This window comes from Chrysochloris asiatica, unplaced genomic scaffold (genome assembly GCF_000296735.1).
Source record: "Chrysochloris asiatica unplaced genomic scaffold, ChrAsi1.0 scaffold00044, whole genome shotgun sequence".
In the NCBI taxonomy this organism is placed as follows: Eukaryota; Metazoa; Chordata; class Mammalia; order Afrosoricida; family Chrysochloridae; genus Chrysochloris; species Chrysochloris asiatica.
This window is the reverse complement of record NW_006408562.1, coordinates 8684047-8709001: the sequence shown is the minus strand read 5'-3', so window position 1 is coordinate 8709001 and position 24955 is coordinate 8684047. Positions and strand designations below refer to the sequence as shown.

Below are 24955 nucleotides of genomic sequence, written 5' to 3'. Positions count from 1 at the left end.
ATGTAAGATAAAAAGCACGCAGTTAAGAGACTTAACTTGATTCAGTGATGGTGCAGAGTTGGGCAGTACCGTTTTTATGGATCAGAGCTGTGAATGGACACACACAAAGGGCTTCTGGGGGCTTTCAGAAACCTACTCTAGACCTAGCTCTTGTTTACTAGAGCACCCACCTGATAAGTGTTAAGCAAATAATCTGTTTTGCGTGGCTTTAGGTATCAAACTTATTTTGCAAAAAAGTTTTGTTTGCTTTTTTTCAGAGGGAAAAAACAAACAATCCCACAGTGTCTTTTCTATAAAAAAATGGTGGTTGTTTCTATACTGATGCAATCCCAGAAATCATGAATAGACGTTGAGGGCAGCTTCTCCTGGCACCCCTCCCCAACAGTAGTCCTGCTTACCTGGTATTTTCACCGTGCCATTGGTGGATGTGTCATCGGTGTAGGGATGGCTGCTCTCCACCACCACGGGTTGGGAGGAAAGGCGGCCACTCTGTGAATCTGTTGCTACATCCTCCAACTCGGTTACACAGAGCTCCAACAACATATCTGCCACCTGAGAGAGGAAGCAGGGTCCACATGAGATGAACTGAGCGCCATACCTGGACAAAAAGAACACTCAAATGATCCTGTTGTCAGGACATAACTCTGCTTTGCTGGCTGGAGATCTCTGCACAAGGGCCACTGAGACAGAGGGGAGGGGTCTGAGAAACCTAGTAGCTTGATAACTTAGTAACTTAGTTTCCTCACCTGTAGAATCAGGACAGTACAGAGCTTATGAAAGTGCCATGAAGCTGAGATGATCTATAAAAATAGCCAGGAGGTGCCTGACATCGAGGACAGTCAATAGGGCCTAACTTTTTACACCATGACAAGGAAAATCTGCCTCCCAAACAAAAATATCAAGAAAGAGCAGAACGGCAATAAAAATTACTAATGTCCTAAATGTTCTGGATGAAAAGTAGGCAGGGGCAGGAAAATATTTTATAGTCATTAAAACACTGGTACTACGGCATAGAATTAGATCAAACATTCAAGCCAACCAGGCAAAAACAGTGGCAGTGAGAATATCTGAAATGAGAGAGGAAACAAACTGGGATACAACTGGGCCCAACTCCGCATCACACTCTCACCCATCTTTGTTGCTGCTGCATGCCACAAAGGTGGGTGCAGACTGTATACAGTGAGCCTGAACAGAGTTTCTGAGGCAGCTGCAAGCTGCTGGCCTGTTTACTTTAGCAGAAACAGCAAGACAACAGAGCTGCCAAACAATTCTTTAGTCAGGCCCCACATTCTGCAACACTGTTCAGCAGGAGGCACCCAAAATATTTGACACCCCTTATCTCTTACAATTAGAGACCTGGTGTGGCACCATAGCACTCGACCACAAGGTTGATTTGACCAGCAAGATCAGTGATTCAAATTCACCAGCTGCTCCTCAGAAACCCTATACAGGGTCAGAGTCAACTCGAGTGCACTTAACAATAGCAACATTTACGGGAGCAGAAAGCCTCATCTTTCTCCTGCAGAGTGGTAGATTCAAACTTGTAGTTAGCAGTCTAGCATGCAGCCCACTCTGCTACCAGGACTTCTCACAATCTTTGTGCTTGTTGTGAAGTGCCGTCGAGTCGGTCCCAACCCATAGCGACCATGTATAGGGTTTCCGAGGAGCAGCTGGAGAGCTTGAACCCCTATCTTGCAGTTCAAACAGCTTTGCAGTCTGGTGCATTACCCCACAGTGTCACACCAGGGGTCCCAGCAATCTTTAGTGTTCTCTTATTTCTGTATCATTTAAATAGTTAATTTTACTTATTATACATTCCTTATTTTTAAAAGCAACTGACAATACGTTATGAAAGTAATATAATATAGCAACCCATAAACTTTTTACAAGAGAATTAGACTGTTCTCTATGTAAAATCCATTCTGTACTTTCTAAAGAATAGATTATAATTTTTCTCTATTATTTCCTCATAACATAACAAAGTGATGGAGTATTGGTGGCACAATGATTAAGCAGACAGCTGAGAAGCAAAAGATCAGCGGTTCCAACCTACTAGCTACTCTGTGGGAGAAAAGACCTGGCTATCTGTTCCTGTAAAAGTTTACAGGTAAGACACCGTAGGAGGGAGTCTCATCTATACAACAGGGTCCCCAGTAGATGGAACTGACTTAACAGTACACAACAACAGACAAATAGCTTACCTTAGTGAAGTTATAAATTACTATTACCACATAAATACAAATGTGTCCCTTTTTATTAAAAGCTCAAAATATTACGTCAGAGTAGACTGCCCAACTAGGAAGGCTGAGCAGGGCTTTCATGATGAGATCTCTTTGGGAAAGCCACAGACTGTTAGAATTGATCCATCCTTTTGGTAAGATACAGTGAGGTGACATTTACCTGATACTCTAGACTTGTACACTAGGCTAGTTACACAGTGGCTAGTAATTGTGCCTATTTAAATATGAGTTCAATAAAATTAAAACTCCCACTTCTCAGGTATGTTAGCTATACTTCAAGTGGCCAAGTCACATGTAACTAACTGACATCTCCTAGGCCAGGGAGGTCACATGCAGGCAGTTCCATCATGCCCAAATTTTCTCCTGGACTCAATCTCCCACAACATCAAAAGACAATTTAAAGTTGTAAGAGTTAAGACTCTGGGACTACTAGAACTCTAAGAGATCAATGGAACAGAAAAGAGTCCATTAAAAGACCCAAACACATGTAAACATATAGAATAAGATCTTAAAATGTTTACCAAATAATTGGGGGGAAAGATGGATTATTCAATGAAAGATGCTGGGACAACTGGTTTGTCATGTGGAAAAACTAAAGTTGGGTCCCTACCTTGCTCCTTACAACAAAGGTACATACATCTCAGTCAAAAGTATCAAGGTAATAATGCTAAGTGACATCAAGTTAGTTCTGACTCACAGAGACTCTATGTACAGTTTCTGAAGAGCAGCTGGTGGGTTTGAACCAACAATCTTGCAGTTAGCAGTCCAGTGCTTATCTTACAGCACCACACCAGGTGGACTCCAATGTAATAAATAAAACAATATAAACATTTGCAAGAAAATCTGGGAGAATTAACAATACCATAGAGATAAGCAATTACTTAGCATAACAAAACATAGATGCCATTGTGAAAACCTTAGCAGCTTTCACTACACAAACGTCAGAAAGTTCTACAATGGTATAAATATCTAAATACTTTCAAAAAGCAAACTGGAAAAAAACCTGTAGCACATAACAATAAAAAGGGGCTTATGAAACAACTAACAAATTACACTGTTACCTCAGAGCCAAGATCACCCAACCCTAACTCACCTGAGGGTAAGCAGTGCCCATGCCAGACAAAACAGCCGAGAGCACATCCTTGCCCCTCTCCCCAGCCCGGCTACAAACAGACAGCTTGAGCAGGTCCACCAGAACCCGGGTGTCATCTGCAATTAACAGACTGGTGAACTCATCCAGGTACTGAGGTTCTGGGCCTGAGGCTTTATTTTGACTTTCCACATCCTAAAAAGTTAAACAATTAAAATAATTAATGATACTCTGAGATAAATAATCATCAATTTACCAAAAAACACAGTGACTACCAATGATGACATGGGGACTTTATGTGGAATACAAGTAAGTCATGTACTAAATCTCTACCACACCATGTACTATGTATACAGGATCAGGTATTTACAAATTACCAATGGTGGTGGTGGTTATGTGCCATGCAGTCGGTTCTGACTCATAGCGACCCTGTATAGAGTTTCCGAGGCTGTGAATCTTTACGGGAGCAGAAAGCCTCATCTTTCTCCCGTGGAACAGATGGTAGTTTCAAACTGCTGAACTTAAGGTTTGCAGTGCGATTCGTAACCACTACGCTACCAGAGCTCCTTGTTGTTGTTGTTAAGTACCGTGGAGTCAGTTCTGACTCATAGTGGCCCTGCACAGGGTTTCCGAGGCTATAAATCTTTACATGAGCAGAACGCCTCATCTTTCTCCTGCGGAACTGCTGGTAGTTTCAAACTGCTGACCTTGAGGTTGACAGCCCGACTCGTAACCATTACGCTACCAGAGCTCCTTACCAGGGCTCCTTAGCATCTATCAAAAACAAATGCCTTAAACTATACAGAAATGATAATTGTCTTCTGGCACCACATTTATCACAGGTACTTGTTACACGGAGAGACTGGAGTGAAGATGCAACATGTCATTAATAAATAATTACCACCTACAGATTCACAAGAACATCTAGACAGTCTACGTAATTCTTTCCTAGAATCTTACTTACATGTCACACATTATTATGATCATTTACCTCCTTCTCCTACCCCACATAGCCAGAAGGGTCCTTCACCAGCAGGCTGCCCAGCTAGCCCCTACCACCAAAGATCTCCTTGGAGGCTAGCACTAGGGTTGGCTTGTGGCAAAGGGACCATCAGAGTGAGTCTGTCTCACAGCTTCTGCCTTGGAGGTGATGGGAATCATGGTGACTCTATGTTAACGTTAAGGACACAAGCCCTTTGAGTTTTCCACTCAGAGAGTTTGGCCTTCCAAAAGGAAGAGCAAGGAGACAGAAAAGTGTTTTTCTCTCCTCTTCTCTGAGGGGGAACGAAAGGATAATGGAGTACTGACTTTTAGGATATGGTGAGGAAAATATTGTAAATGTTTCAATAAGTGCAATATCTGTAAAAAGTTAAATTGGCAACTTTGTATGTGTATTTTTACCTCAGAAAGGTAGCTGCTGAAGCTGTTGATATACAATCAAATACCTGATGGATTTTGGATTCTTGGTTTGGAGGTTTAAGGCCACGGCTTACCACTGTGTTCAGTTCTCTGGTTTTAGCTCCTCATTTGTTGTGTAGTGCCCGGGGTCTTCGAAGCATGTTTCTGCTGCTGCTATTTATAGCCCTGTCAAGTCTGTTCCAGCACTAAGCAATGCTGTCTGTACAGAGTTTTTGAGGAGCGGCTGGTGGGTTTGACCAGCCAACCTTGAGGTTAGTAGTTTAGTGCTTATCTTACAGCACCACACCAGGACTCTACATAAGAGCCAAAATATCACTGGTAAATAGCTGCCTCTTCAAAGTACAGTTGACTTAAATGATGTGAATGGAGCAAAACTTTCAAGACCTTCGTTTTCTGGTGAGCCATGACAAAAACTGAGAAGAAATAGCTGTCAACATGCATTAATATTAAGAATGTAACAAGTATGACTCTAGGAAAAGTGAAAGCCATCAAAAATGAAATGAAATTCATAAAGATCAACATCCTAGACATCAGTGAGCTGAAACTGGTACTGGTCATTGTGAATCAGACAGTCATTTGGTTTTCTACTCCAGAAATGACAAATTGAAAAGGAATGCTGTTGCATTTACCATGAAAAAGAGTATTTCAAGATCCATTTTGACGTACCATGCTGTCTGTGATGAAATAATATCTATACACCTACAAGAAAATCAATGACTATTATTGAAATTTACATATCAACCACTAAAGCAATTGATGAAGACACTATAAAACTCTACCAACTTCTTTAGTTTGAAATGGATTAAGCATGCAATGAAAATACATTGATAATTACTGGTGAGTGGAATAAGAAAATGGGAAACAAAGAGGAAGGATCCACAGTTGGAAAATAAGGCCTTGGTGATAGAATCGGTGCTGGGGAACAGATAATAGAATTTTGCAAGACCAACCATCTATTCACTGCAAACACCTTTTCTCAACAACATAGACAGCGTCTACACATATGGACTTTGCTACATGGAAGACACAGGAATCAAACCACCTACACCTGTGGAAAGAGACGATGGAAATGCTGAATATCATCAGTCAAAACAAGGCGAGGGGCTGACTATGGAACAGACCATCAATTGCTACTATGCAAATACAAGTTGAGGGTGAAGAAAATTAATGCAAATCCAATGAGAGTCAAAATACAACCATGAACACATTTCACCTGAATTTAGAGAACATCTCAAGAATAAATTTGTCATATTGAACACTAACGATCAAAGACCAGACAATTTATGGGATGGCATCAAAAACATCACACATAAAGGGTCACTGAAAAGACAGCAAAGAAAGAAAAGACCAAAGTGGGTGTCAGAAGAGACTCTGAAACTTGCTCCTGAGTGCAGAGTAGCTAAAACAAATGGATAAAATGATGAAATAAAAGCTGAACATAAGACTTTAAAGGGTAGCTTACGGAGACAAAGTAAAGCATTGTAATAAAATGCACAAAGACCTGGAGTTAGAAAACCAAAAGTTAAGAAGAGGCTTGGCATTTCTAAAGTTGAAACAACTAAAGGAAAACTTCAAGCTTCAAGTTGCAATATTGAAGAATTCTGTGGAGAAAGATATTGAACGACACAGGAGGTGTATCACAAGAAGATGAAAAGAATACAGAGTCACTGTAGAACTGGTCAATGTTCAACCATTACAAGAGGTAGCATATGATTAAGAATCAATGGTATTGAAGGAAGAAATTAAAGATACATTGAAGGCAAAGGCAAAAAACAAGGCTCTAGGAATTAACAGAAACGTTTCAACAAACTGATACAGCAGTGGAAGCACTCACTAGTCTGTGACAAGAAATTGGAAGACAGCTACCTGGCAAACTGACTGGAAAAAATCCATAATTGTGCCCAACCCAAAGAATGGTGACCCAATCGAATGGGGAAATCATTGAATAATATCGTTAATATCACAGGCAGGAAAATTTTGCTGAAGATAGTTCAAAAACAATTGCAGCACCACATACACAGACAGGGAGCTGCCAGAAATTCAAGATAGATTCAGAAAAGGACATCAAACTAGGGTATCACTGCTGATGACAGATGGATCTTCACGGAAAGCTGAGACTACCAGAAATATGCTTACTTGTTCTTTAATGACTATGCCAAGATATTTGACTTCTGTGGATGGTAATAAATTATGGAAAGTGCTGCAAAGAGTAAGTATTTCAGAACTCTTAACTGTGCTCATGAAGAATCTGTACATAGACCAAGAAGCAGTCATCAGAACAGACCACAGGGATACTGAATGGTTCAAAATAAGGAAAGGTGTGCATCAGAGTTATATCCTTTCACCTGGATGGATCAGTGAAAGAACAAACACTCCGTGAGATGGAATGACAGAGTGGCTGCAACAATGGCCTCAAATCCAACAACAACTGTTGGAATGGTGTAGGACTGGCCAGTGTCACTCTGAGGTGAAATCAACTAGACAGCGCCTGCTAAAAACCTATTGAGAGTCTAGGTGAATGATCCCCTGTGTATTGTTTCTTTCATTTGTATATACATTTGAAATTATTTCGAGGTAGGAAGGTAAAGAGGAAAGTCTCTTACTTCTTTGGTTTTGGTCATGGTTTCTGCAATGATGCTGGCCGCTCCTGGATCATCTGTCACTGGAATGAAGGGTCGAGAAGAAGCAGAAGCAGCAGAGGGGGTCACTGCAGAGGGGGTCCCAGCATCTTCTGAAGAAATGATCTAATTTTTCAAAGTAGAAAAGAAGAAAGCTGAAGTCAAAACAGCTCAGCAGCATGGTCCCTTTCTGACTGAAATGCCTACTGAGATCATTATGGGGCATCCAAAATGTTTTAGATTTTACAAAGATAACACAGCACTTACACATATAAGCTGTCATCGCCAGTGGGATCTGGGGCAGCAGTGTGAAGTCAAGTCTGTTAATAATTGCAGTAAAACCCACAAATATGTACACATACAAGACTATAATGACCTGCACATCTCTTTAAACTGTGGCTCTCAGAGCTTTTAAGATTTCAAAAATACAGATGTAAAAGAGTTGAACTTAACACACCTATAAATGTGGTGGAGCATACATTGGACAAAAAGAAGAAAATTTCTTAGATATTATCAAAACAGATTCAGGCAATGGCGTTCCTGGGTCTGGAGGTATGGACCATAGTTTCAGGGGACACCATGGTCTATTAGTATAACATAGTCCACAAAAACAATGTTCTAAAGCCTACTTTGGTTAAGTAGCAACTGATCTTAAAAGCTCATGAGCATTCATCTAAGGTGCAACTATTGTCTCTCCTTGTACAAAGAAAAAAAGAGATGAGAACTGAAGATGCTTAGAATCAACTAGTCCAATGGACTAATGGAGCAGGTGAACATCAGTCACCACAACTCTGAGACCAGAAAAACTAAATGGTACCTGGCTACTAGTATCAACTGCTCTGAAAGGAATCACATTAGAAGGTCCTGGATAGAGTGGAAGAAAAAATGGAACACAACTCAAAATTATACATATATATAAAGAGTGTGTTTACTGGTCAGAAAGAGACTGAAAGAACCCAAGACTACGGCCCGCAGTCACCCATCAAGTCTGGAATAGAACTCAACCTTGTGGAATCCAAGACTATAGTCCTCGACACCCGTCAGGTCTGGAGCAGAACTCAGCCTCATGGGCTAACTTCCAGCCAAGCAGTACCTAGGTATATAGGGCTGTGACAACACTAGTAGGTATTCTCAGCGAAGAATGGTCAACCACTCAAAATCAAAAGAGCAACATCTACCTAGGGACAAAGTTGAGAAGGGATGGGAGGGTGACTGGACTGGAAATAGGAAGCACAGGGAGGCAGCGGAATGTTGTTGCAGGGAGGGGACTGCAGTCATTGAGATGGGATTTGTTAAACATAAAACTGATGATCTCTGCAAACCTTCACTTAATTCACAATAAAAAAATTTAAAAAGGTAACCTTATGGACTTTAAAAAACAATAAATCTATTTCCATTAAAACAGTAAAAATGCTCTTTAAGTTTTTAGTTCAAGCCAAAAAGACAAAGTAGTAGCCACAAAAACTCGAAATTAGGTGAAAGAATGGTACCTCCCTCCCACACCCAAAAGGTCCTATCCTTTTCTTTCGAATGTAATATTAGTTTATTATGCTACAAATTCGTTTTTTACCTCTCCTCTCTTTTCTTGCCATGGATTTGGACTCAATCTGTCTTCAATGTCAACAGCCAGCACATATTCTTCCCCATTCCAGGGGCTGGCCACGGCAGCCAGATCAGAAGGGGGAGGTGGAGACGAGAAGGAGGGGCACTCCACAGGTGCTATCATGCCAGCTGGCATCAAGGCGCCAACCACCGCGTCTCTGTCACAAGAGAAAGCCAAGCCTGTGGTGAGCTGCTACTATGTACTGAGGAAGACAGGATCACATCTTACTGAACAGTTGCTTCAATTTTGTAAGACACATGTACAAGAGAGTCGTGGGGAAAGGCAAAAACGTTTACTCAGTATCTTAATTATTTAAATCATCACAGTTAAGGCAGGTACAAAACTAGAAAACATAAAAATCAGAACAGAATCACCCTAAGAAACTCATTTCGTGGGTTATTATTACAGCCTGAAGACCAGTGCCTCAATATCAACTGCCGAGCAGCCTCAATGTACACTCAGCAATTCACTCCGGCTCTGCTCTACAATTAAGGATCCCTGACTATGTAAGGTTTATATATTTCTATTTGCCAGGCCCATAACCATGATATATAAAAAGATGAACTACTTAACTAGTGAGAAAATCACAGCAAATATTGGAAAAGATAACACTATCAAAATCTACCTAGTCAAATGAAGATGATTAAAGGTGACCTTAAATATTACTATAACTTGACATCAACAAATTTTTCTGCTTTCTCCAAAAAAAAATAATGGAAAAAAATGAACTTGGTTTATAAATTCATATTTCAATGCTCATTAAGGACACAGAAAGCTATCATTCACCATCAAAGGGGACAATATTAACCATAACTCACAGTATTTTAAGACAAAAACATATTGTTAAAAACATGGTTAATGAAAAAATTCAAGGCTAACACGATTATGGGTTTTCCAATATTGGGAAGTAGCCTACCTGGCATACATGATCTGCAGTGCTGTAAGTATATGAGATAAAGCCTGTTGCTTGGCCAAATTTCCATCCAATGACAAGAGAATCTTGGCAAGAGAAGGGCGATTTGGCTTAGAGTTATTTGCACCACTGATTTTATTACTGGTGGCAGGAGAATCGGCATCTGAAGGCACACCTAAAAGAGGAAAATCATTTGGTTCTATTTAAAAATCACGGTTTGTCCTATTTCTCAAGTCTGACATTTCAGTTTAGTTCCAAAACACACTGCAATCTGCATTTTGGTACCTCATGGAGTAGGAATTACTCCTCAATGGCCTTTTACAATAAAACTATTTATTTTATTCATACTTCAATAAAGAAGCTATTTTCAGCAAAGGTTCACTGGAATTGCAGGAAACTGAAGATGTTTATAAAATATGCTGTATTCATATAACTGAAAAATTCTGTAATGACCAGCTTATTTCTTTACTCTTGAAATGCATGACAAAGACATACTCCAAAATGATCAACAACAGCACTCTTATTGGACACACGCCTCAGCTACCTGTCCTGAGAACCAGGCAGAACATGGCAGACCCTCTGACTGGAGGAGACATCACTAAAGTCCAGAGAGAAGAAGGCTGCCAAGAGAGAAGCTCAGATAGTCAGGGAGACTAAAGTTCCAGAGAGAAGAAGGCTGCCTAGAGAGAAGCTCAGATATCTATCTGCAGATGTCCTTCCTCAGTTCTATTCTCACCCCACCCCTACCAAGGATTTACCAGGGTGTGGTGAGGGGAGTCCTGGTACGGTGCTGTGGGTTAATGCGCCAGACTGCAAAGGTGTTTGAATTACAAGGTTGGTGGTTCAAACTCACCAGCTGCTCCTTGGAAACCCTATACAGGGTCGCTATGGGTCAGAATCGACTCAATGGCACTAGACAACAACAACAACAACTATAACACCCAACCATGAATTTGTCATATCATGGTGGCTTACATGTGTCAATGAGGCTGGCAGCTTTGTCACCCAGTAGTTCATATTCCCGCACAGTATCTACGGTTGGGGCAAATTCCCTAGTAATATAAGCAAAGGCTTACTTGGCTTACTTAATAATCTGTAGTGAACAATCTCTCATGGGTTTTACATATCTGTGATTTTCGTATGTATGTATTCTGGTGTGATGCTGTAGGACAAGCACAGGGCCACGAGGTTGGTTTGAACCACAAAGCTGGCAATTCAAACTCATCAGTCACTTCCCAGAAACCCTATACTGGGTCGCTGAGTTAGAACCAACTCGATGGCACTTAATAACAACAATGTATGTATTAAAACATATCTGTATATTTATATGTAAGGTTTCCAACCAATGTTAGCCAAGTGATCAGCATTTGAATCCACGTTTTCAAGCAACTGAAGCTCCTTATTTCGTTTAGAATACTTAATCTACACAGGAGTGCTTCAACAGTAAATAGTAAAATTGAACATCTGTAAGTGAACAGCTGAAGGAGCTCTGGTAGCGTAATGGTTACGAGTCAGGCTGCTAACCTCAAGGTCGGTAGTTTGATACTACCAGCTGTTCCGCAGGAGGAAGATGAGGCGAGGCTTTCTGCTCCCATAAAGATTTATAGCCTCAGAAACCCTGTACAGGGTCACTATCAGTCGGAACCAACTCCAAGGCACAACACCACCACCACCACCACCACCACCACCACCAAGTAAACAGCTGAGACAGATAACATCAGCCAATTATGCATTACAACATTACATGCAGTGCATGTTACTAACACACACAAAGAAGAATGCCACCAAAACCCACTGCCATGAAGTTGATTCCAACTCATAGCAACCCCACAGGACAGAGACACTCTTTATGGGGATGAACAGCTCAATTTTCTCCCACATAGCAGCTGGTGGGTTTGAACCGATGACCAGGATTCACAATAAAATATGTCCCCCATCCCCCAAAAGAAAAAGAAAATCCAGATGATCCTAAGTGGTGCTTGTTGTAAGATGCAACTCAGGGACTAAAAGTTCTGCACTTTGGTAAAAAAAGAAAGAAAATAGACTATGTTTACAGACGACATTAGCAGTTTACATAGAAAATCCAGAGTAATCAACAAAAAAGAATTTCCAAAACTTCCTCGTATGACACTGCAGGGTAATGCACTAGAAAACAAGGTAAGGTTGAACTACAAGGTTGGCAGTTCAAACCCACCAGCTGCTCCTTGGAAACCCTATACAGGGCCGTTATACAGGTCCAACTCACAACAACAGCAACAGAACTACTAAATAATTCAGTAAGTTTGTAAGATAAAAAGATAAACATATAAGAATTAACTGTATTCCCATATACTAGCAATGAACAGAGGAAAAAATTCTAAAATACACCATTTGCCATCACTTAAAAAAAAAAGAAAAAAACCAGATATAAATCTAACTAAGGAAGTGTGGGGTCCTGGTGTGGCTGTGGGTTAATGTGTCAGATTGCAAAGCCATTTGAACTGCAAGGTCAACGGTTCAAGCTCACCAGCTGCTCCTCAGAAACCCTATACAGGATCACTATGGGTCAGAACCAAACCCAACATAGAATGTATAGAATTTATATTCTATAAACTACAAAACACAGATTTAAAAAATACATGAAGATCTAAATAGAAAGGAATACCATGTTAGTGGATTAGAAGACTTAATATAGCACAGGCGTCAATCCTTCCTAAAATTACATACAGATTTAACACAATTTCTATCAAAATTCCAGCATGGAATTGGTGACCTTGCTGGTATTTAAAATACCGGCAGCACAGTACTATGCCAGCCACTGTGGTATGACAAACTGTCAGCCAACTGATGAAATTGGGATAATTAAAATAAAAACCACAATGAAACATCACTACACCAGTTAGAATGCCTAAAATAAAAAATTGTGACAATACCAAATGGTTGGTGAGGATATGGAAAAATAGATCTCTCATACATTGCTAGTACGAAAACAGTGACAATTTGTTATCTACCAGCCATATCATCCAACAATCATACTCTCGACATTTATTACAGAGAAATAAAATCTTATGTTCACGCAAAAACCTGTACTGAATTTTCACCACATGTTTATTTATAACAGCCAAAAACAAAAACTGATCCAAATGCCATTCAAGGGGCTAATGATTAAATCAAGGCATACTGCCCAGAAGTTAACTAACAAAAAGGAACAAACTACGGAAACACGCAACATGACATATAAATCTCCATACCTCTCTGAATGAAGAGAAGGCAATCTTAACCAATTATAGCCATAAGATGATATGAAAAGCGATAACAAGTTAAGAAGACTAATATGGAACTATTGAGTAATAAAAACCAGAAATGAGAGACTGAAGACAGTCTTCATCTTAATCTATTCAAGAAAAGGAAACAGCACAGATACATCAACTGATTTACTCTAATTTGTAGTTATTAACTGGTGAAGCCAGAAGATCACATATTAGCTATTTGTAATGCAGATAGTATCTAGAGACTAAAATCCACCTCATACTTGCATTAGAGTAGAGAGAGATTAGGACTCCAGCAGTAGCACTGTAGGATCAGTACTGGACTTTGAACCACAAGGTAAGCAGTTCACACCCACCAGCTGTCCTCAAAAACCCTATGCAGTGGTATTAACTGGTCTTCCCTGTAGGCGCATGGATATTATCCTATCACAGACAGCGTTGTACCTCATGACTGACCTGGATATGTTCTTTTTGACAATGAATGCAACACCATTCCTCTTCAATTTGTCATTGCCAATTTGTCAATGGCTTTACTCCATTTGTGTCATCACGGGCAACTCTACTTTGAGGAGGCAGCACTTGCCCAGTCGATTTTGAGTGCCTTCCAACCTGAAGGGCTCATCTTCTAGTAGTAAATCTGACAATATTCTAGTACTCTTCATCATGTTCCAATACTGAATATTCTGGTGCTGACAGTGTTCCACTGTTATTCATAATGTTTTCTGTGACTCAATATTCAGAAGTAGTCTGTTTCTCCTTCCCAGAGTCATCACCAACTTATTAGAGTGATCTTCGGCCTAACAGAACAAAATGTTGCCCAGTCCTGTGCCATTCTCACTAGCATTGTTGTTTGAGCCCACTGCTAAGTCCTTGTGTGAATCCATTTCACCGAGGGGCTCCCGCTTTCTCACTGATTCTCTACTAAGCGTGATGTCTTCTTCTAACATTTGATTTCTCCTTCTAATATGTCCAAAGTAAGCAAACCTAAGTCTTGCCATCTTCGCTTCTAATGAGCACACTGGCTGTACTTTCTCTAGACATATTTGTTTGTTCTTCTAGCAGTTTGTGGTACATTTAATATTCTTTGCCAACCCCACAATTCAAAGGTAGTAATCTTCATTATCCATATTATGCATGCATAAGCCAAATGAAAATACTAAGGTTTAGTCAAGTGCACCTTAATCATCAAAGTGACCTTTACTTTTGGCATTTATGGTTGCGTCCTCTATAAAACTCAGGTTTTTATGAGTTTTTTTCCAATCCTAATGCTGTATTCTTCTTCATCTATAATCCAGTTTCTCGTATTATTTATTCACCATATATATGTATATATTAAAATATACATATGGTTTAAACCAGACAGAATACCCTTCTACTGTTCAAGTAATTGCTTCTTGATCCATGTACAGATTCTGCACAAGTACAGTAAAGAGCTCTGGAATTCCCCTTCTTCATAATGTTATCTATAATTTGGTATGATCTACATAATTGAATTACTTTATAGAATCAATAAAAAGTTTCAAGTATTCTCTTCTTCTGGCCAAGATGCATGTGATATCAGCAATGATATCCCTCATTCCATGTCCTCTTCTAAATTAGCTTGAACATATGAGCAGTTCTCTCTCAATGTATAGCTTCGGTCATTATAAAAATCATCTTCAGCAAAATTTTGCTAGTATGTAACATAGTCAACAAAGAGAATGTTCTGTACTCTACCTTGGTGAGTAGTGTAAGGGATCTTAAAAACACATGAGTGGCCATCTAAGGTGCAGCTACCGGTCTCTCCACGTGTAAAAGAAAGAAGAATGATGAGAACTAAAGAGGCTGGGAACCAACTAACCCAGTGGATGAATGGAACACGTGAACATTGGTCTCAGCGACTCTGAGACCAGAAGAACCAGACAGTGCCTGGCTACCACTACCAACTGCTCTGAAAGGGATCACATTAGAAGATCCCACATAGAGCAACAGGATATGTGGAACAAAACTCAGATTTTAAAAAAAAAGAAAAGAAAACCAGGCTTACTGTTCAGAAAGAGACTGGCGGAACCTGAGACTACGGCCCTTGAGCATCCTTCAGATCTAGAAAGGAAGTCACCCTCATGACGTGACTTTTGGCCACTATAAGGGGAACAATGACACTACTAAAGTATGGTCTCAGAATGATTGAATAGTCTTTCAAAATCAAAAGGGTAACATTTACCTAAGAACAAAGTTGAAAAGGAATGGAAAGGTGGGTGGAATGGAAATAGGAACCACAGGAAGGAAGCTGGGTAACTGTTGTTGCATGGAGGGGATTGCAATCATTGAAATGAAACAAAGTGTATTATTTGTTGATATGTAAAACTGATGATCTTGTCTGTAAACCTTCACTCAATTCACAATAAAAAGTTATAAAAAAAAAAAAAATTCAGAGAATACAATGTGATGATATATTAAACTCTGAACCCAAAATAAAAGTTCAATATTTTCTATATTTCATTTGAAATGGGTACAAATATGAATTTCTTCCAGTGTGTTGGTTAGGCAACTATCTTCCATTACTTCTTGTCACAAGTGAGTATGCACTTCCAGAGTTACATCATTCATCATTGGTCATTAGGAAGATGCAAATTTCAACAACAGCTATGTGAGAATAGCTAAGAGACTGACCATCCCGAGCACTGGCAAGACAGTAGAATGCTGGGGCTCTCTCCCACTGCTAGTGTTCCCCACACTGTAAGACACTCTGTGAGTAACTTCAGAAATTAAACATCCAACTATTCCACCCAAGGAAAAAGTGTGTGTTCCTACAAAGACTTGTATATGACTATTCATAGCAGCTGTATTATACAGACAAAGTGGAAACAGCCCAATGTCCATCAACAGGTAAACTTGATGTAAGATGCGCTTACTGCAGAATACCCACAAGTGAAACCCTATCCAAAAGTGAGGAAGAGTGAACTACCATGAACAACTGCTACGCACAAAATGATTTCTACTGACTAAAAAGAGAATGATTCAAAAAACAGTATCTACAGTATGATTCCCTTAATATACATTTCTAAAAGATGCAAGTGGATGTTTAGTGACAAAAAGCCTATCAGTAGTTGTGGGGGTTGGGGAGGTATTACAGAGGAAGCCAGGTGCTATGGTTTTCACGATAAACTTTTTTACAGAGCATACATCTGTCAAAACAGATGGAAGCAAACACTTCATGTCTGTACAGTTTATCTTACATCAGTCATATCCGAACCAAGATGTTAAAAAATAAAAGCAGTATCTACGCCAAGTAGCTATTACTATAAAGTATCTTCTCTTGTTTACAAATGTGAGTAACACTGCCAGAGTTAACTTGAGAAGAATCAGCATCATACTTCCTTATGAAATTTTCACTCAGCATGCATAAATCACATTGTTGTTGTTGTTAAGTGCCATTGAGTCAAGTTCCGACCCATAGTGACCCTGCATAGGGTTTCCAAGGAGCAGATGGTGAGTTTGAACCAAGTAGCTATTACTACATAGTATCTTCTCTATTTACAAACATGAATAACACTGCCAGAGTTAACTTGAGAAGAATCAACATCATACTTTCTTATAAGATTTTCATTCAGCATGCATAAATCACGTTGTTGTTGTTGTTGTTGTTAAGTGTCATCAAGTCAGTTCCAACCAATAGCGACCCTCGGAGTTCCCGACGAGTGGTTGGTGGGTTCAAACGAACCTTGTGGACTAGTGCATTATCCAGTAGCAGCACACCCGGACACTATAAATCACATTAGAATGATTCTAGTAGTTTCCACTGAGTGTTAACGTAGCATTAATACCTAATATGCTGGTGTGATTGAACAGACACAGTCTTAAAATAGAAAGAATCTCATAAAACACAAATCTGTGTTACCTAAATAGGAGGCACCTAAAGAGTCTCTTGCTGTTTGAAAGAGCACTGGTTCGTGGACAGAGAGCGTTGCTACGTCTACAGTTGTCCAGGCCACACTGTGAGATGACCCACAGGCCACACGGGTGATCTTCTGTCCTTCCAGGCCTTGGACGAGTGTGGGCTTCCTGTTGACCGTGGTCGTACCATTGCCCTGCTGTCCGTGATCATTGTCACCCCAAGCGTACACCTGTTTAAAAATAAGTTGGGAGTTACCAATCTTCTAGAATTTTCTTCAAATTTAATTCAAAATGCTTAAAGGCTCTCAAAAGGAAAGAGAAAACCACTTCATGAATTTAGGAAAGAGAAAACCACTTCATGAATTTAACAAAAAGTCTCCAGAACAGCACAATACAGAAACAACCACCACTTGCCCCGTCGTGTCATGTGAATGTGCCCTCACTCTGAACCCACTAGAAGCACATTCTTCATCACAGCCACCTTCCCCAGCTGAACAGTCAGATTTTAAATCACTGAAAAGCCTTCAATCCCTTTCTGACATGAAACCAACAAACCAAACACACAGCCATCAAGTTGATTCAGACTCAGAGAAATCCTGTATAGGATTTCCAAGGCTGCAAATCTTTATAGGAATAGAAAGCTTCAATTTTCTCCTATGGAGCCACTGGTGAGTTTGAACTGCTGGATTTGTGATTGGCAGTCCAGTGCTTACCCCACACCACCACCAGGGCTTCGTTTCCTTGCACTGAAGCAGGACTAAATAAAAACTGTATAAGCCAGTTCCAACTTATCTTCTTAAAGGAAAACTTAGGATCAAACCTGACCTAATATCCCCTGGACTGCCCGTACTATAACTCTGAGAAAAATTTAACCAGATATGCTTGCCACGATTATAAATGAGCATTTACTTAAAATCAATCCAGTCAATTCTCCTACTCCAGCCTATGATAAAAAGCAGAAAGGGTCCTATCTTCAGCTAAGTGCAATACTTTATTTTAGAAAGAAAAACAATAAAACTCATGATTCAAGTAATTTGTTTTGAGGTATTACAGAATTCCTTTTGTTTAAAAAACACTGATGTGCTATTTTTGTCATAATTAATTTTTTTAAATCATTTATGAGTCTACCAAGCCTCTTGAAGCAAAAGAATAAGTAGACCCTATCAAGCTGCACTCCCGACTGACCATGTAACCTCTACTGTAAACTCCTACTTGAAAGTTACCAACAGGAGCACCTTCAAACGCAGTCATGTCGTGTTTCCACATGGACTTTAATCTCCACCTGCTTAGAGTGGAAAATGCCACTATTTCCTAACATACATCAGCCAGTGAATGTACTATGTCCTCGGGCTGTCCAGACAAGTAGCAGACTTAGCATGGCGGGGGAAGGTCTACCCTTATGGCTCTGCAGATCCCGAGGATTACTGTCCTTCAGTACGAAGGACAAGCCCTACAGCAGGAAGCCAGTTACCTGCCCTGAGTCAGTCACCGCCAGGCAATGCAGGGCACCCACAGCCACGTGCACGATCTTCTTGCCTCTCAGCCCCTCCACCACTTGTGGCTTCCGCACATGGACATCAGAGCCGTGACCCAGCCGGAAGTAGTCACCCTTACCCCTGCAAGTCAACAGAGTGCAATTTAATATGTTTCTGTTTGGCGGTGCTACAAAATAAAATGCTGATTCTTTTACAGCTTTTAAAATAAGATATGTGACAATTTCACACATAGTATTTACTAATGGTCTCTGAAACTGTTAATCTTATATAATCAATTGAAATTCCTTATTTCTGCTAGCAAAATATTTCATATTGCAATAAATGTTTTAGAACATATAAAATATCATTTTGTATGTATTCATACAAAACAACACACAACTTCAAAGCACTCCAAAAATCATGTCTCGCACAATTATGTCTAAAGTTTCCTCTATGTGCAAAACCAGTATTTGTCATGTGGTTCAGGATCAATTTAGGCTGTTCCACTCCTTTACATTTTAATAAAACAAGCTTTCACATGAAACACAAATGGGTTTTTCTCTGGATGAAAGAAATTAGAAATTGGTTTACTGCCCATTTTATTGCTAGTCTTTTGACATGGTAAGAGAGCAAAAGAAACCACCTAAAGAAACCAAACAGGAAAGAAAAATGACCTAAAATTTTCTTAATGTTGTTGTCAAAATGACCTAGAAATAATTAGAAACGTCTTCCTATAATACTGCCACTGATCCCAACTCGGTATCTACATTAAAAGGCCATGTGTTACAATAGCAAAAAAGATGAAGACAGCCTAAGTGCCCATCAACTGAAGAATGGATAAACAAACTGTGGTACATACACACAATGGAATATTATGCTACCTTTAAGAATAACAAGGAAGCAGTAAGCCACCGCATAACATGGATACACCTTGAGGACATTATGCTGAGTGAAATTAGTCAGTCATAAAAGGAGAGATACTGCATAGGACCATTATTGTAAAAGACTAAGAAAAAGAACCCACACTAACAGGGGGCAAAAAACAAATTAAAATTATATATATATATTTGCTTATCACCGGGATGAGGAGAGGGGAGGGAAGAGGGGAAGATAGAGCACAGGGCAGGTAACAGACACAGGATAGCTTGGGTGTTGGGGGATAGGGGTGGGGGTGGGGGCAATACACAAGAAGGGGAAGGGAATGGAAGAACAGGCAGATGAGAGAACAGTTAAGCAGGTTTGCATGGGCTAAGTGGGACAGAGGTAAATGACGATGTATGCACAACCTTGGAACAACAGGGCTCCGGGATATAAGGGTTGAGACATGGTTTGAAGAGATAAAAGAGGGAAATAATGTTAAGATGCTTGGCTGTCTTTTAAATCTTGGTTTCCCTTGTCTACCATTGTCAAATAGACACTTGAGGGGAAGAGAAAAGAATAGCCAGAAACATCACAATAGAAAGCTTGTAAGACCGTCTTCAGCCTATAACTGATTGCAATACTTTAAAGGGGACTAGAAGTTCCCCAGTGAAAGAGGCTTCCTGCGGAGCCTTTACATTGCATAAGACCATAGGTAGAATCCTGAACCCCATCCAGAATCTTCTGAGGTGAGAAATTTCCAATTGAAAGAACAAGTAGACCAGCCTGGAGCAGCTAGAACAGCAGTTACTTTGTGAAAGAAAGACGGGCAGGAAAAATCAATAACAATAACAGCAGTCTGACTGTTTACTACAAGAACAAGCAAGCTGTTCGCCTGGGAGCCATCAAGGCAAGTCATCAGGTCCCCTCAGAGCAAACGCCCTTCCAAGACTAAGACTCAAAGGGAATACCTGAGTAGGCATGTGGTCTGGCTGGTGACCACGTTGGTCACCGATAAAGGGAAGAGGAATAAAAACAGCAATGAAGTTGTGAGCTAAGCGTGACCACATTCAATAGACACCTGTGAACCGAGATGGAGACCTGGTTGGCAATCAGTGTGGCAAAACCCGGAACTCCTGGGCCAAGAGGCAATGACATGGCCAGAGAGGACTCAAGTGAAGAGTGAAGCATCCAGCTGTTATGAAGTGAGGGGAGATGCACAAGAACACCCATACTTGCAGATATTACCCACCTGACCTGGCTTTGATGGCTGGAGGATCAGAACTCGACTAGAAGAAGAAAGAAGGGGGAATAAACAAGAGTAACCTGCTACAATTTGATGAACTTTACTTACACTTACAGATGTAGTAGCTCAAAAAAGGGAACAAATCTTTACAGCAAGGATCACTCCCACCCCCTCAGTACACAGGGTTGACAGGAATGGGCAATTTAGACATTGGCTACCCAAAATGGGGAGGCTATAAAGGCAAGAAGTGACTGGCTTATAAGCTTTCAAGAGGGAGCCTAGTTCCAGAGAGGGTGGGGGAAAGTAGAATGACCACTGAATGATTTCCAATCGGTTGGGATGGGGCTAATGAAAGGAGATGGGGATAAGACTCTTGTGGCACAATAGTGAGTAACTGCCATCAGGATTGACTATGAGGGTCAGAAATGTAAAGGTAGATATTTTTTATGTCATTTTAACAAAAGGAGGGGAGGGATTGATTTTGCAGTCCAGGAGTGGAGGTCCCTGGGACCATCAAGTGAGAAGAGCGGAGTGCAGGACCCTACCCAGAGAGGCAGTGATGCCAGAAATGGAGACAAAGATGATGACGTGGACAGATGGAGCAGCTGGGGACACTGGACTCAGGGAGGGAGAGGGGCTGTGTGCTGACAGCCGTGGGGAAGGCCTGTGGGGTATATACCCTTTGGTGATTTGATGATGCATGGAGGGGATTGTAATCATTGCAATGAAGTAACATATGATAGGATGAATGTAAAACTGATGTTCTCCCATGTAAACTCACATAATTCACAATAAAAACTTTAAAAAAATAAGGCCATGTGTTACCAATAGGAGCACCTTCAAAAAGAATGTTTCCAGGTCTCTGTGTGGATTTTAAAAGTACGACAAACAATCCAAAATGCCTCTGAAACATCACTTTTGTTGTAATTCTGCCTTAAGCTGCCTCTACGTAAAACCAGCATCTCAGCCACTCTTCTTCCTGTGTGGTACAGCTTGAGGGCTTTTCTCTGTCCTACCACGTCAGAAGCCTAGCGATACAACTGGCATTGAAGTGATTTCTTCTGGCAAACTATTTCATATTGTAATATATATGTTTAGAATATTCAAGTTACCATTTTCATATTCATATAGAGAGGTTAAATGTATGACCAAACAACCTGAAACACCTCTAAAACTCCTGTCTGGTGTAGCTCTCTGTCTGGCTACACAAGAAACTCAAGGTTTTCCACTGCAGCATGAGGATAAGAATGGGAAAGGTGGAGCGCTGAGAATGGAGCCAGTAAGCAAACAAGAGACTCCCCGCACGTGACCCCCACAACCACAGAAACACGGATAGTGGGGGTTTACCTACCATGTCCACACCACTCCTGATTTTGTAAGAGCCAAAGAAAACTGAGCTCCACACTCAATCTGGCAAACTCCCTGTCCATTCAGTCGTTCGATATTCTGGGGAATGTTACAGCCTTCACTTCCTCCCCGGCCCAATTTTCCGAAGTCACCATCACCCCAGGAAAATACCAAACCTAGATTTAAAAAAATACACATCAGGCCAGTGCTTCAGAGCATTCCTGTCCACCCAGAAGCACCGACTCGGCGGCAGAGCTCACCTTCATCAGTCAAAGCCAGAGTCTGTGCATCTCTGCTGCCACACGCAACCTGGATTACTCTGTGGCCAATGAGGACTTTCACCTACTCAATCAGAAATTTAAAAACAGAAGCAAGCACAGGTATTGAGAAAGTAAGAGAAATTTTTTCTGCAAGCTAAAAGTCACATCACACATGTCTTTAAGAACCTACCTAATGAACTTCCCTGGGACCAAGGAAATCATCAGGTAAAAAGCTTTCTGTATGCAACAACCATGTGTATAATTACCATTTTGGGCTTCAGCTGTGTGGTATTATCTCCATGCCCCAACCGGCCATACTCTCCAAGGCCCCAGGTGTACAACTCGCCACTGGACGTAATGGCTGCGCTGTGAGAGCTCCCACAAGCAATGTCCCGGATACGTTTGGTTTTCAGGGCTTCAATCAGCCTTGGCTTGTCACAATTCCTAAAACAAAATTAAATCACATATATCGTCAAATAAGAACATTTTAAGATGTCTTGTGGTATGATACCGTGATGAAACAATAATATCTATACATCTACCAAAAAAAATCAAAGAACAGTGAATGTATCTATTACTCAGATTTAGATACCAACCACTAACACCAATTAATTCTACCAATAGCGCCAATTAATTTCTTCAGTTTTAAATGGATCAAACATTCTATCAGGATGCTTTGATAATTACTGGCGATTGCAATGTGAAAGCTGGAAGCTGGAAAATATGGTCTTATTGATACAAGTGATGCTGGAGATATTGTTGTTGTTATGTGCCGTGGAGTTAGTTCCGACTCATAGTGACCCTGCACAGGGTTTCCGAAGCTGTTAATCTTTACGGGAGCAGAAAGCCTCATCTTTCTCCCATGGAATGGCTGGTAATTTCGAACTGCTGACCTTGAGGTTAACAGCCCAATTCATAACCATTACACTAACAAATAGCATGACAGAATTTTACAGGACCAAGAACTTTTTCATTGCAAATGCCTTTTTCCAAAACAAAACCAAAACCAAAGGAAAAGTGACTGTACACATGGACATGGCCAGACAGAATACACAGGAATCAAACAGATTATGACTTCAGCAAGAAAACAATGGAGAAGATCAGTATCATCAGCCAAAACAAGACCAGAAGTCGATTCTGTACAAAAGACCATCAGTTAGTTATCGGCAAGTTCAGAATGAAGCTGAAGAAAAATTAAACAAGTCCGTAAGTATATCCGCCTAAACTTAAAGACCATTTCAAGGAAAGATTTCATAGATTAGACACCAATGGCCAGAGACGAGGAGTTCTGGGTTGATATCACGAACATCTTCCAAAAAGAAAGTGAAAGGTCACTGAAAAGATAGGAAAGAAAGAAAAAAACAAAGTAGATGTCAGGAAAGACCCTGAAACTTATTCTAGACTGTACAGTAGCTAAAACAAATAGAAAAAAATGAGGAAGTCAAAGAACTGAACAGAAAATTTGAAAGCCCAGTTGAAGAAGACAAAGTAAAGTATTCTAATACATGTCCAAAAATATAGAGCTAGAAAAACTAAAAGGAGAACATGCTCAGCATTTCTCAAGATGACAGACCGGAATGAAACATTCAAGTGTCAAGTTGCAGTATTGAAGGCGTCTATGGATGAAATCCATGACTAGTCTGTCAGTTTGTCATAGTGTGGTGACTTGTGAGTTGCTATGATTCTGAAAGCTATGCCACCAGTATTTTAAATACCAGCAGGGTCACCATGGAGGACAGATTTCACTTGAGCTTCCAGACGAAGACTGACTAGGAAGAAAGAGTGACAAACTACTTCCGAATATTTACTCACTGAAAACCTTATCACAGCAGATAAAAACTGTCAGATATAGTGCCAGGAAATGAGCCCCTCAGGTTGGAAGGCACTCAAAATGAGACTGGGGAATAGCTGCATCCTCAAAGTAGATATGACCATGATGACGCAAACAGAGTAAAGCCAGTGGGAGAAGAACTCGCGGGACCTTCTTTTGCTGATGGGGCACAACTCAAAATGAAGAGAAAGAACTGTAAACATCCATTGAAAATCGGAACATGGGAGGGATGAAGTATCAATCTACAAAAATTGGAAATTGTCAAAAATGAAATGGAATGCATAAACATCGATATCTTAAGCATTAGTGAGCTGAAATGGACTGGTATTGGCCATTTTGAATCTGATAACCACATGGTTATGCTGGCAATGACAAATTGAAGAGGAATGGTGTTGCATTCATTGTCAAAAAGAACATATTCAGATCAGTCATGAGGTACAACGCTGTCTGTGATAGGATAATATTCATGCGCCTAGAGAGAAGCCCAGTTAATACCACTATTCATATTTACGCACCAACCAGTAAAGCCAATGAGGATGAAATGAAAGAATTCTACCAACTTCTGCAATCTGAAATTGATCAACAAGCAATCAAGATGTATTAATCATTACTGGTGATTGGAATGCAAAGGTTGGGAGCAAAGAGGAGGGATCAATAATTGGAAAATATGGTCTTGGTGATAGAAATGATGATGGAGATCGCATGATAGACTTCCGCAAAACCAATGATTCGTTCATTTCAAATACCTTCTTTAGACAGCGTAAGAGAAAATTATACACATGGACCTCGCCAGACAGAACACAGAGAAATCAAATTGACTACATCTACGGAAAGAGACAATGGAAAAGCCCCATATCATCAGTGAAAACAAGGCCAGGACAGACTGGAACAGATCACAAATTACTCATATGCAAATTCAAACTGATGCTGA

The 24955-nt window shown here is 40.3% G+C and overlaps 1 protein-coding gene across 1 annotated transcript in view; it reads right to left on the bottom strand.

Moving 5' to 3' along the window:
- HERC2 (HECT and RLD domain containing E3 ubiquitin protein ligase 2) overlaps window positions 1-24955 on the bottom strand; it is a 259545-nt gene that overhangs the window by 68319 nt on the left and 166271 nt on the right. Inside the window, exons 60-69 of the mRNA XM_006861873.1 lie at window positions 22460-22637; window positions 22194-22275; window positions 21938-22109; window positions 18479-18623; window positions 17012-17237; window positions 9887-10058; window positions 8938-9127; window positions 7353-7493; window positions 3334-3525; window positions 399-552 (exon numbers count right to left, since the gene is read on the bottom strand). Coding sequence (XP_006861935.1) covers window positions 399-552; window positions 3334-3525; window positions 7353-7493; window positions 8938-9127; window positions 9887-10058; window positions 17012-17237; window positions 18479-18623; window positions 21938-22109; window positions 22194-22275; window positions 22460-22637 — 1652 coding nt within the window. The remainder of the gene's footprint in view (window positions 1-398; window positions 553-3333; window positions 3526-7352; window positions 7494-8937; window positions 9128-9886; window positions 10059-17011; window positions 17238-18478; window positions 18624-21937; window positions 22110-22193; window positions 22276-22459; window positions 22638-24955) is intronic.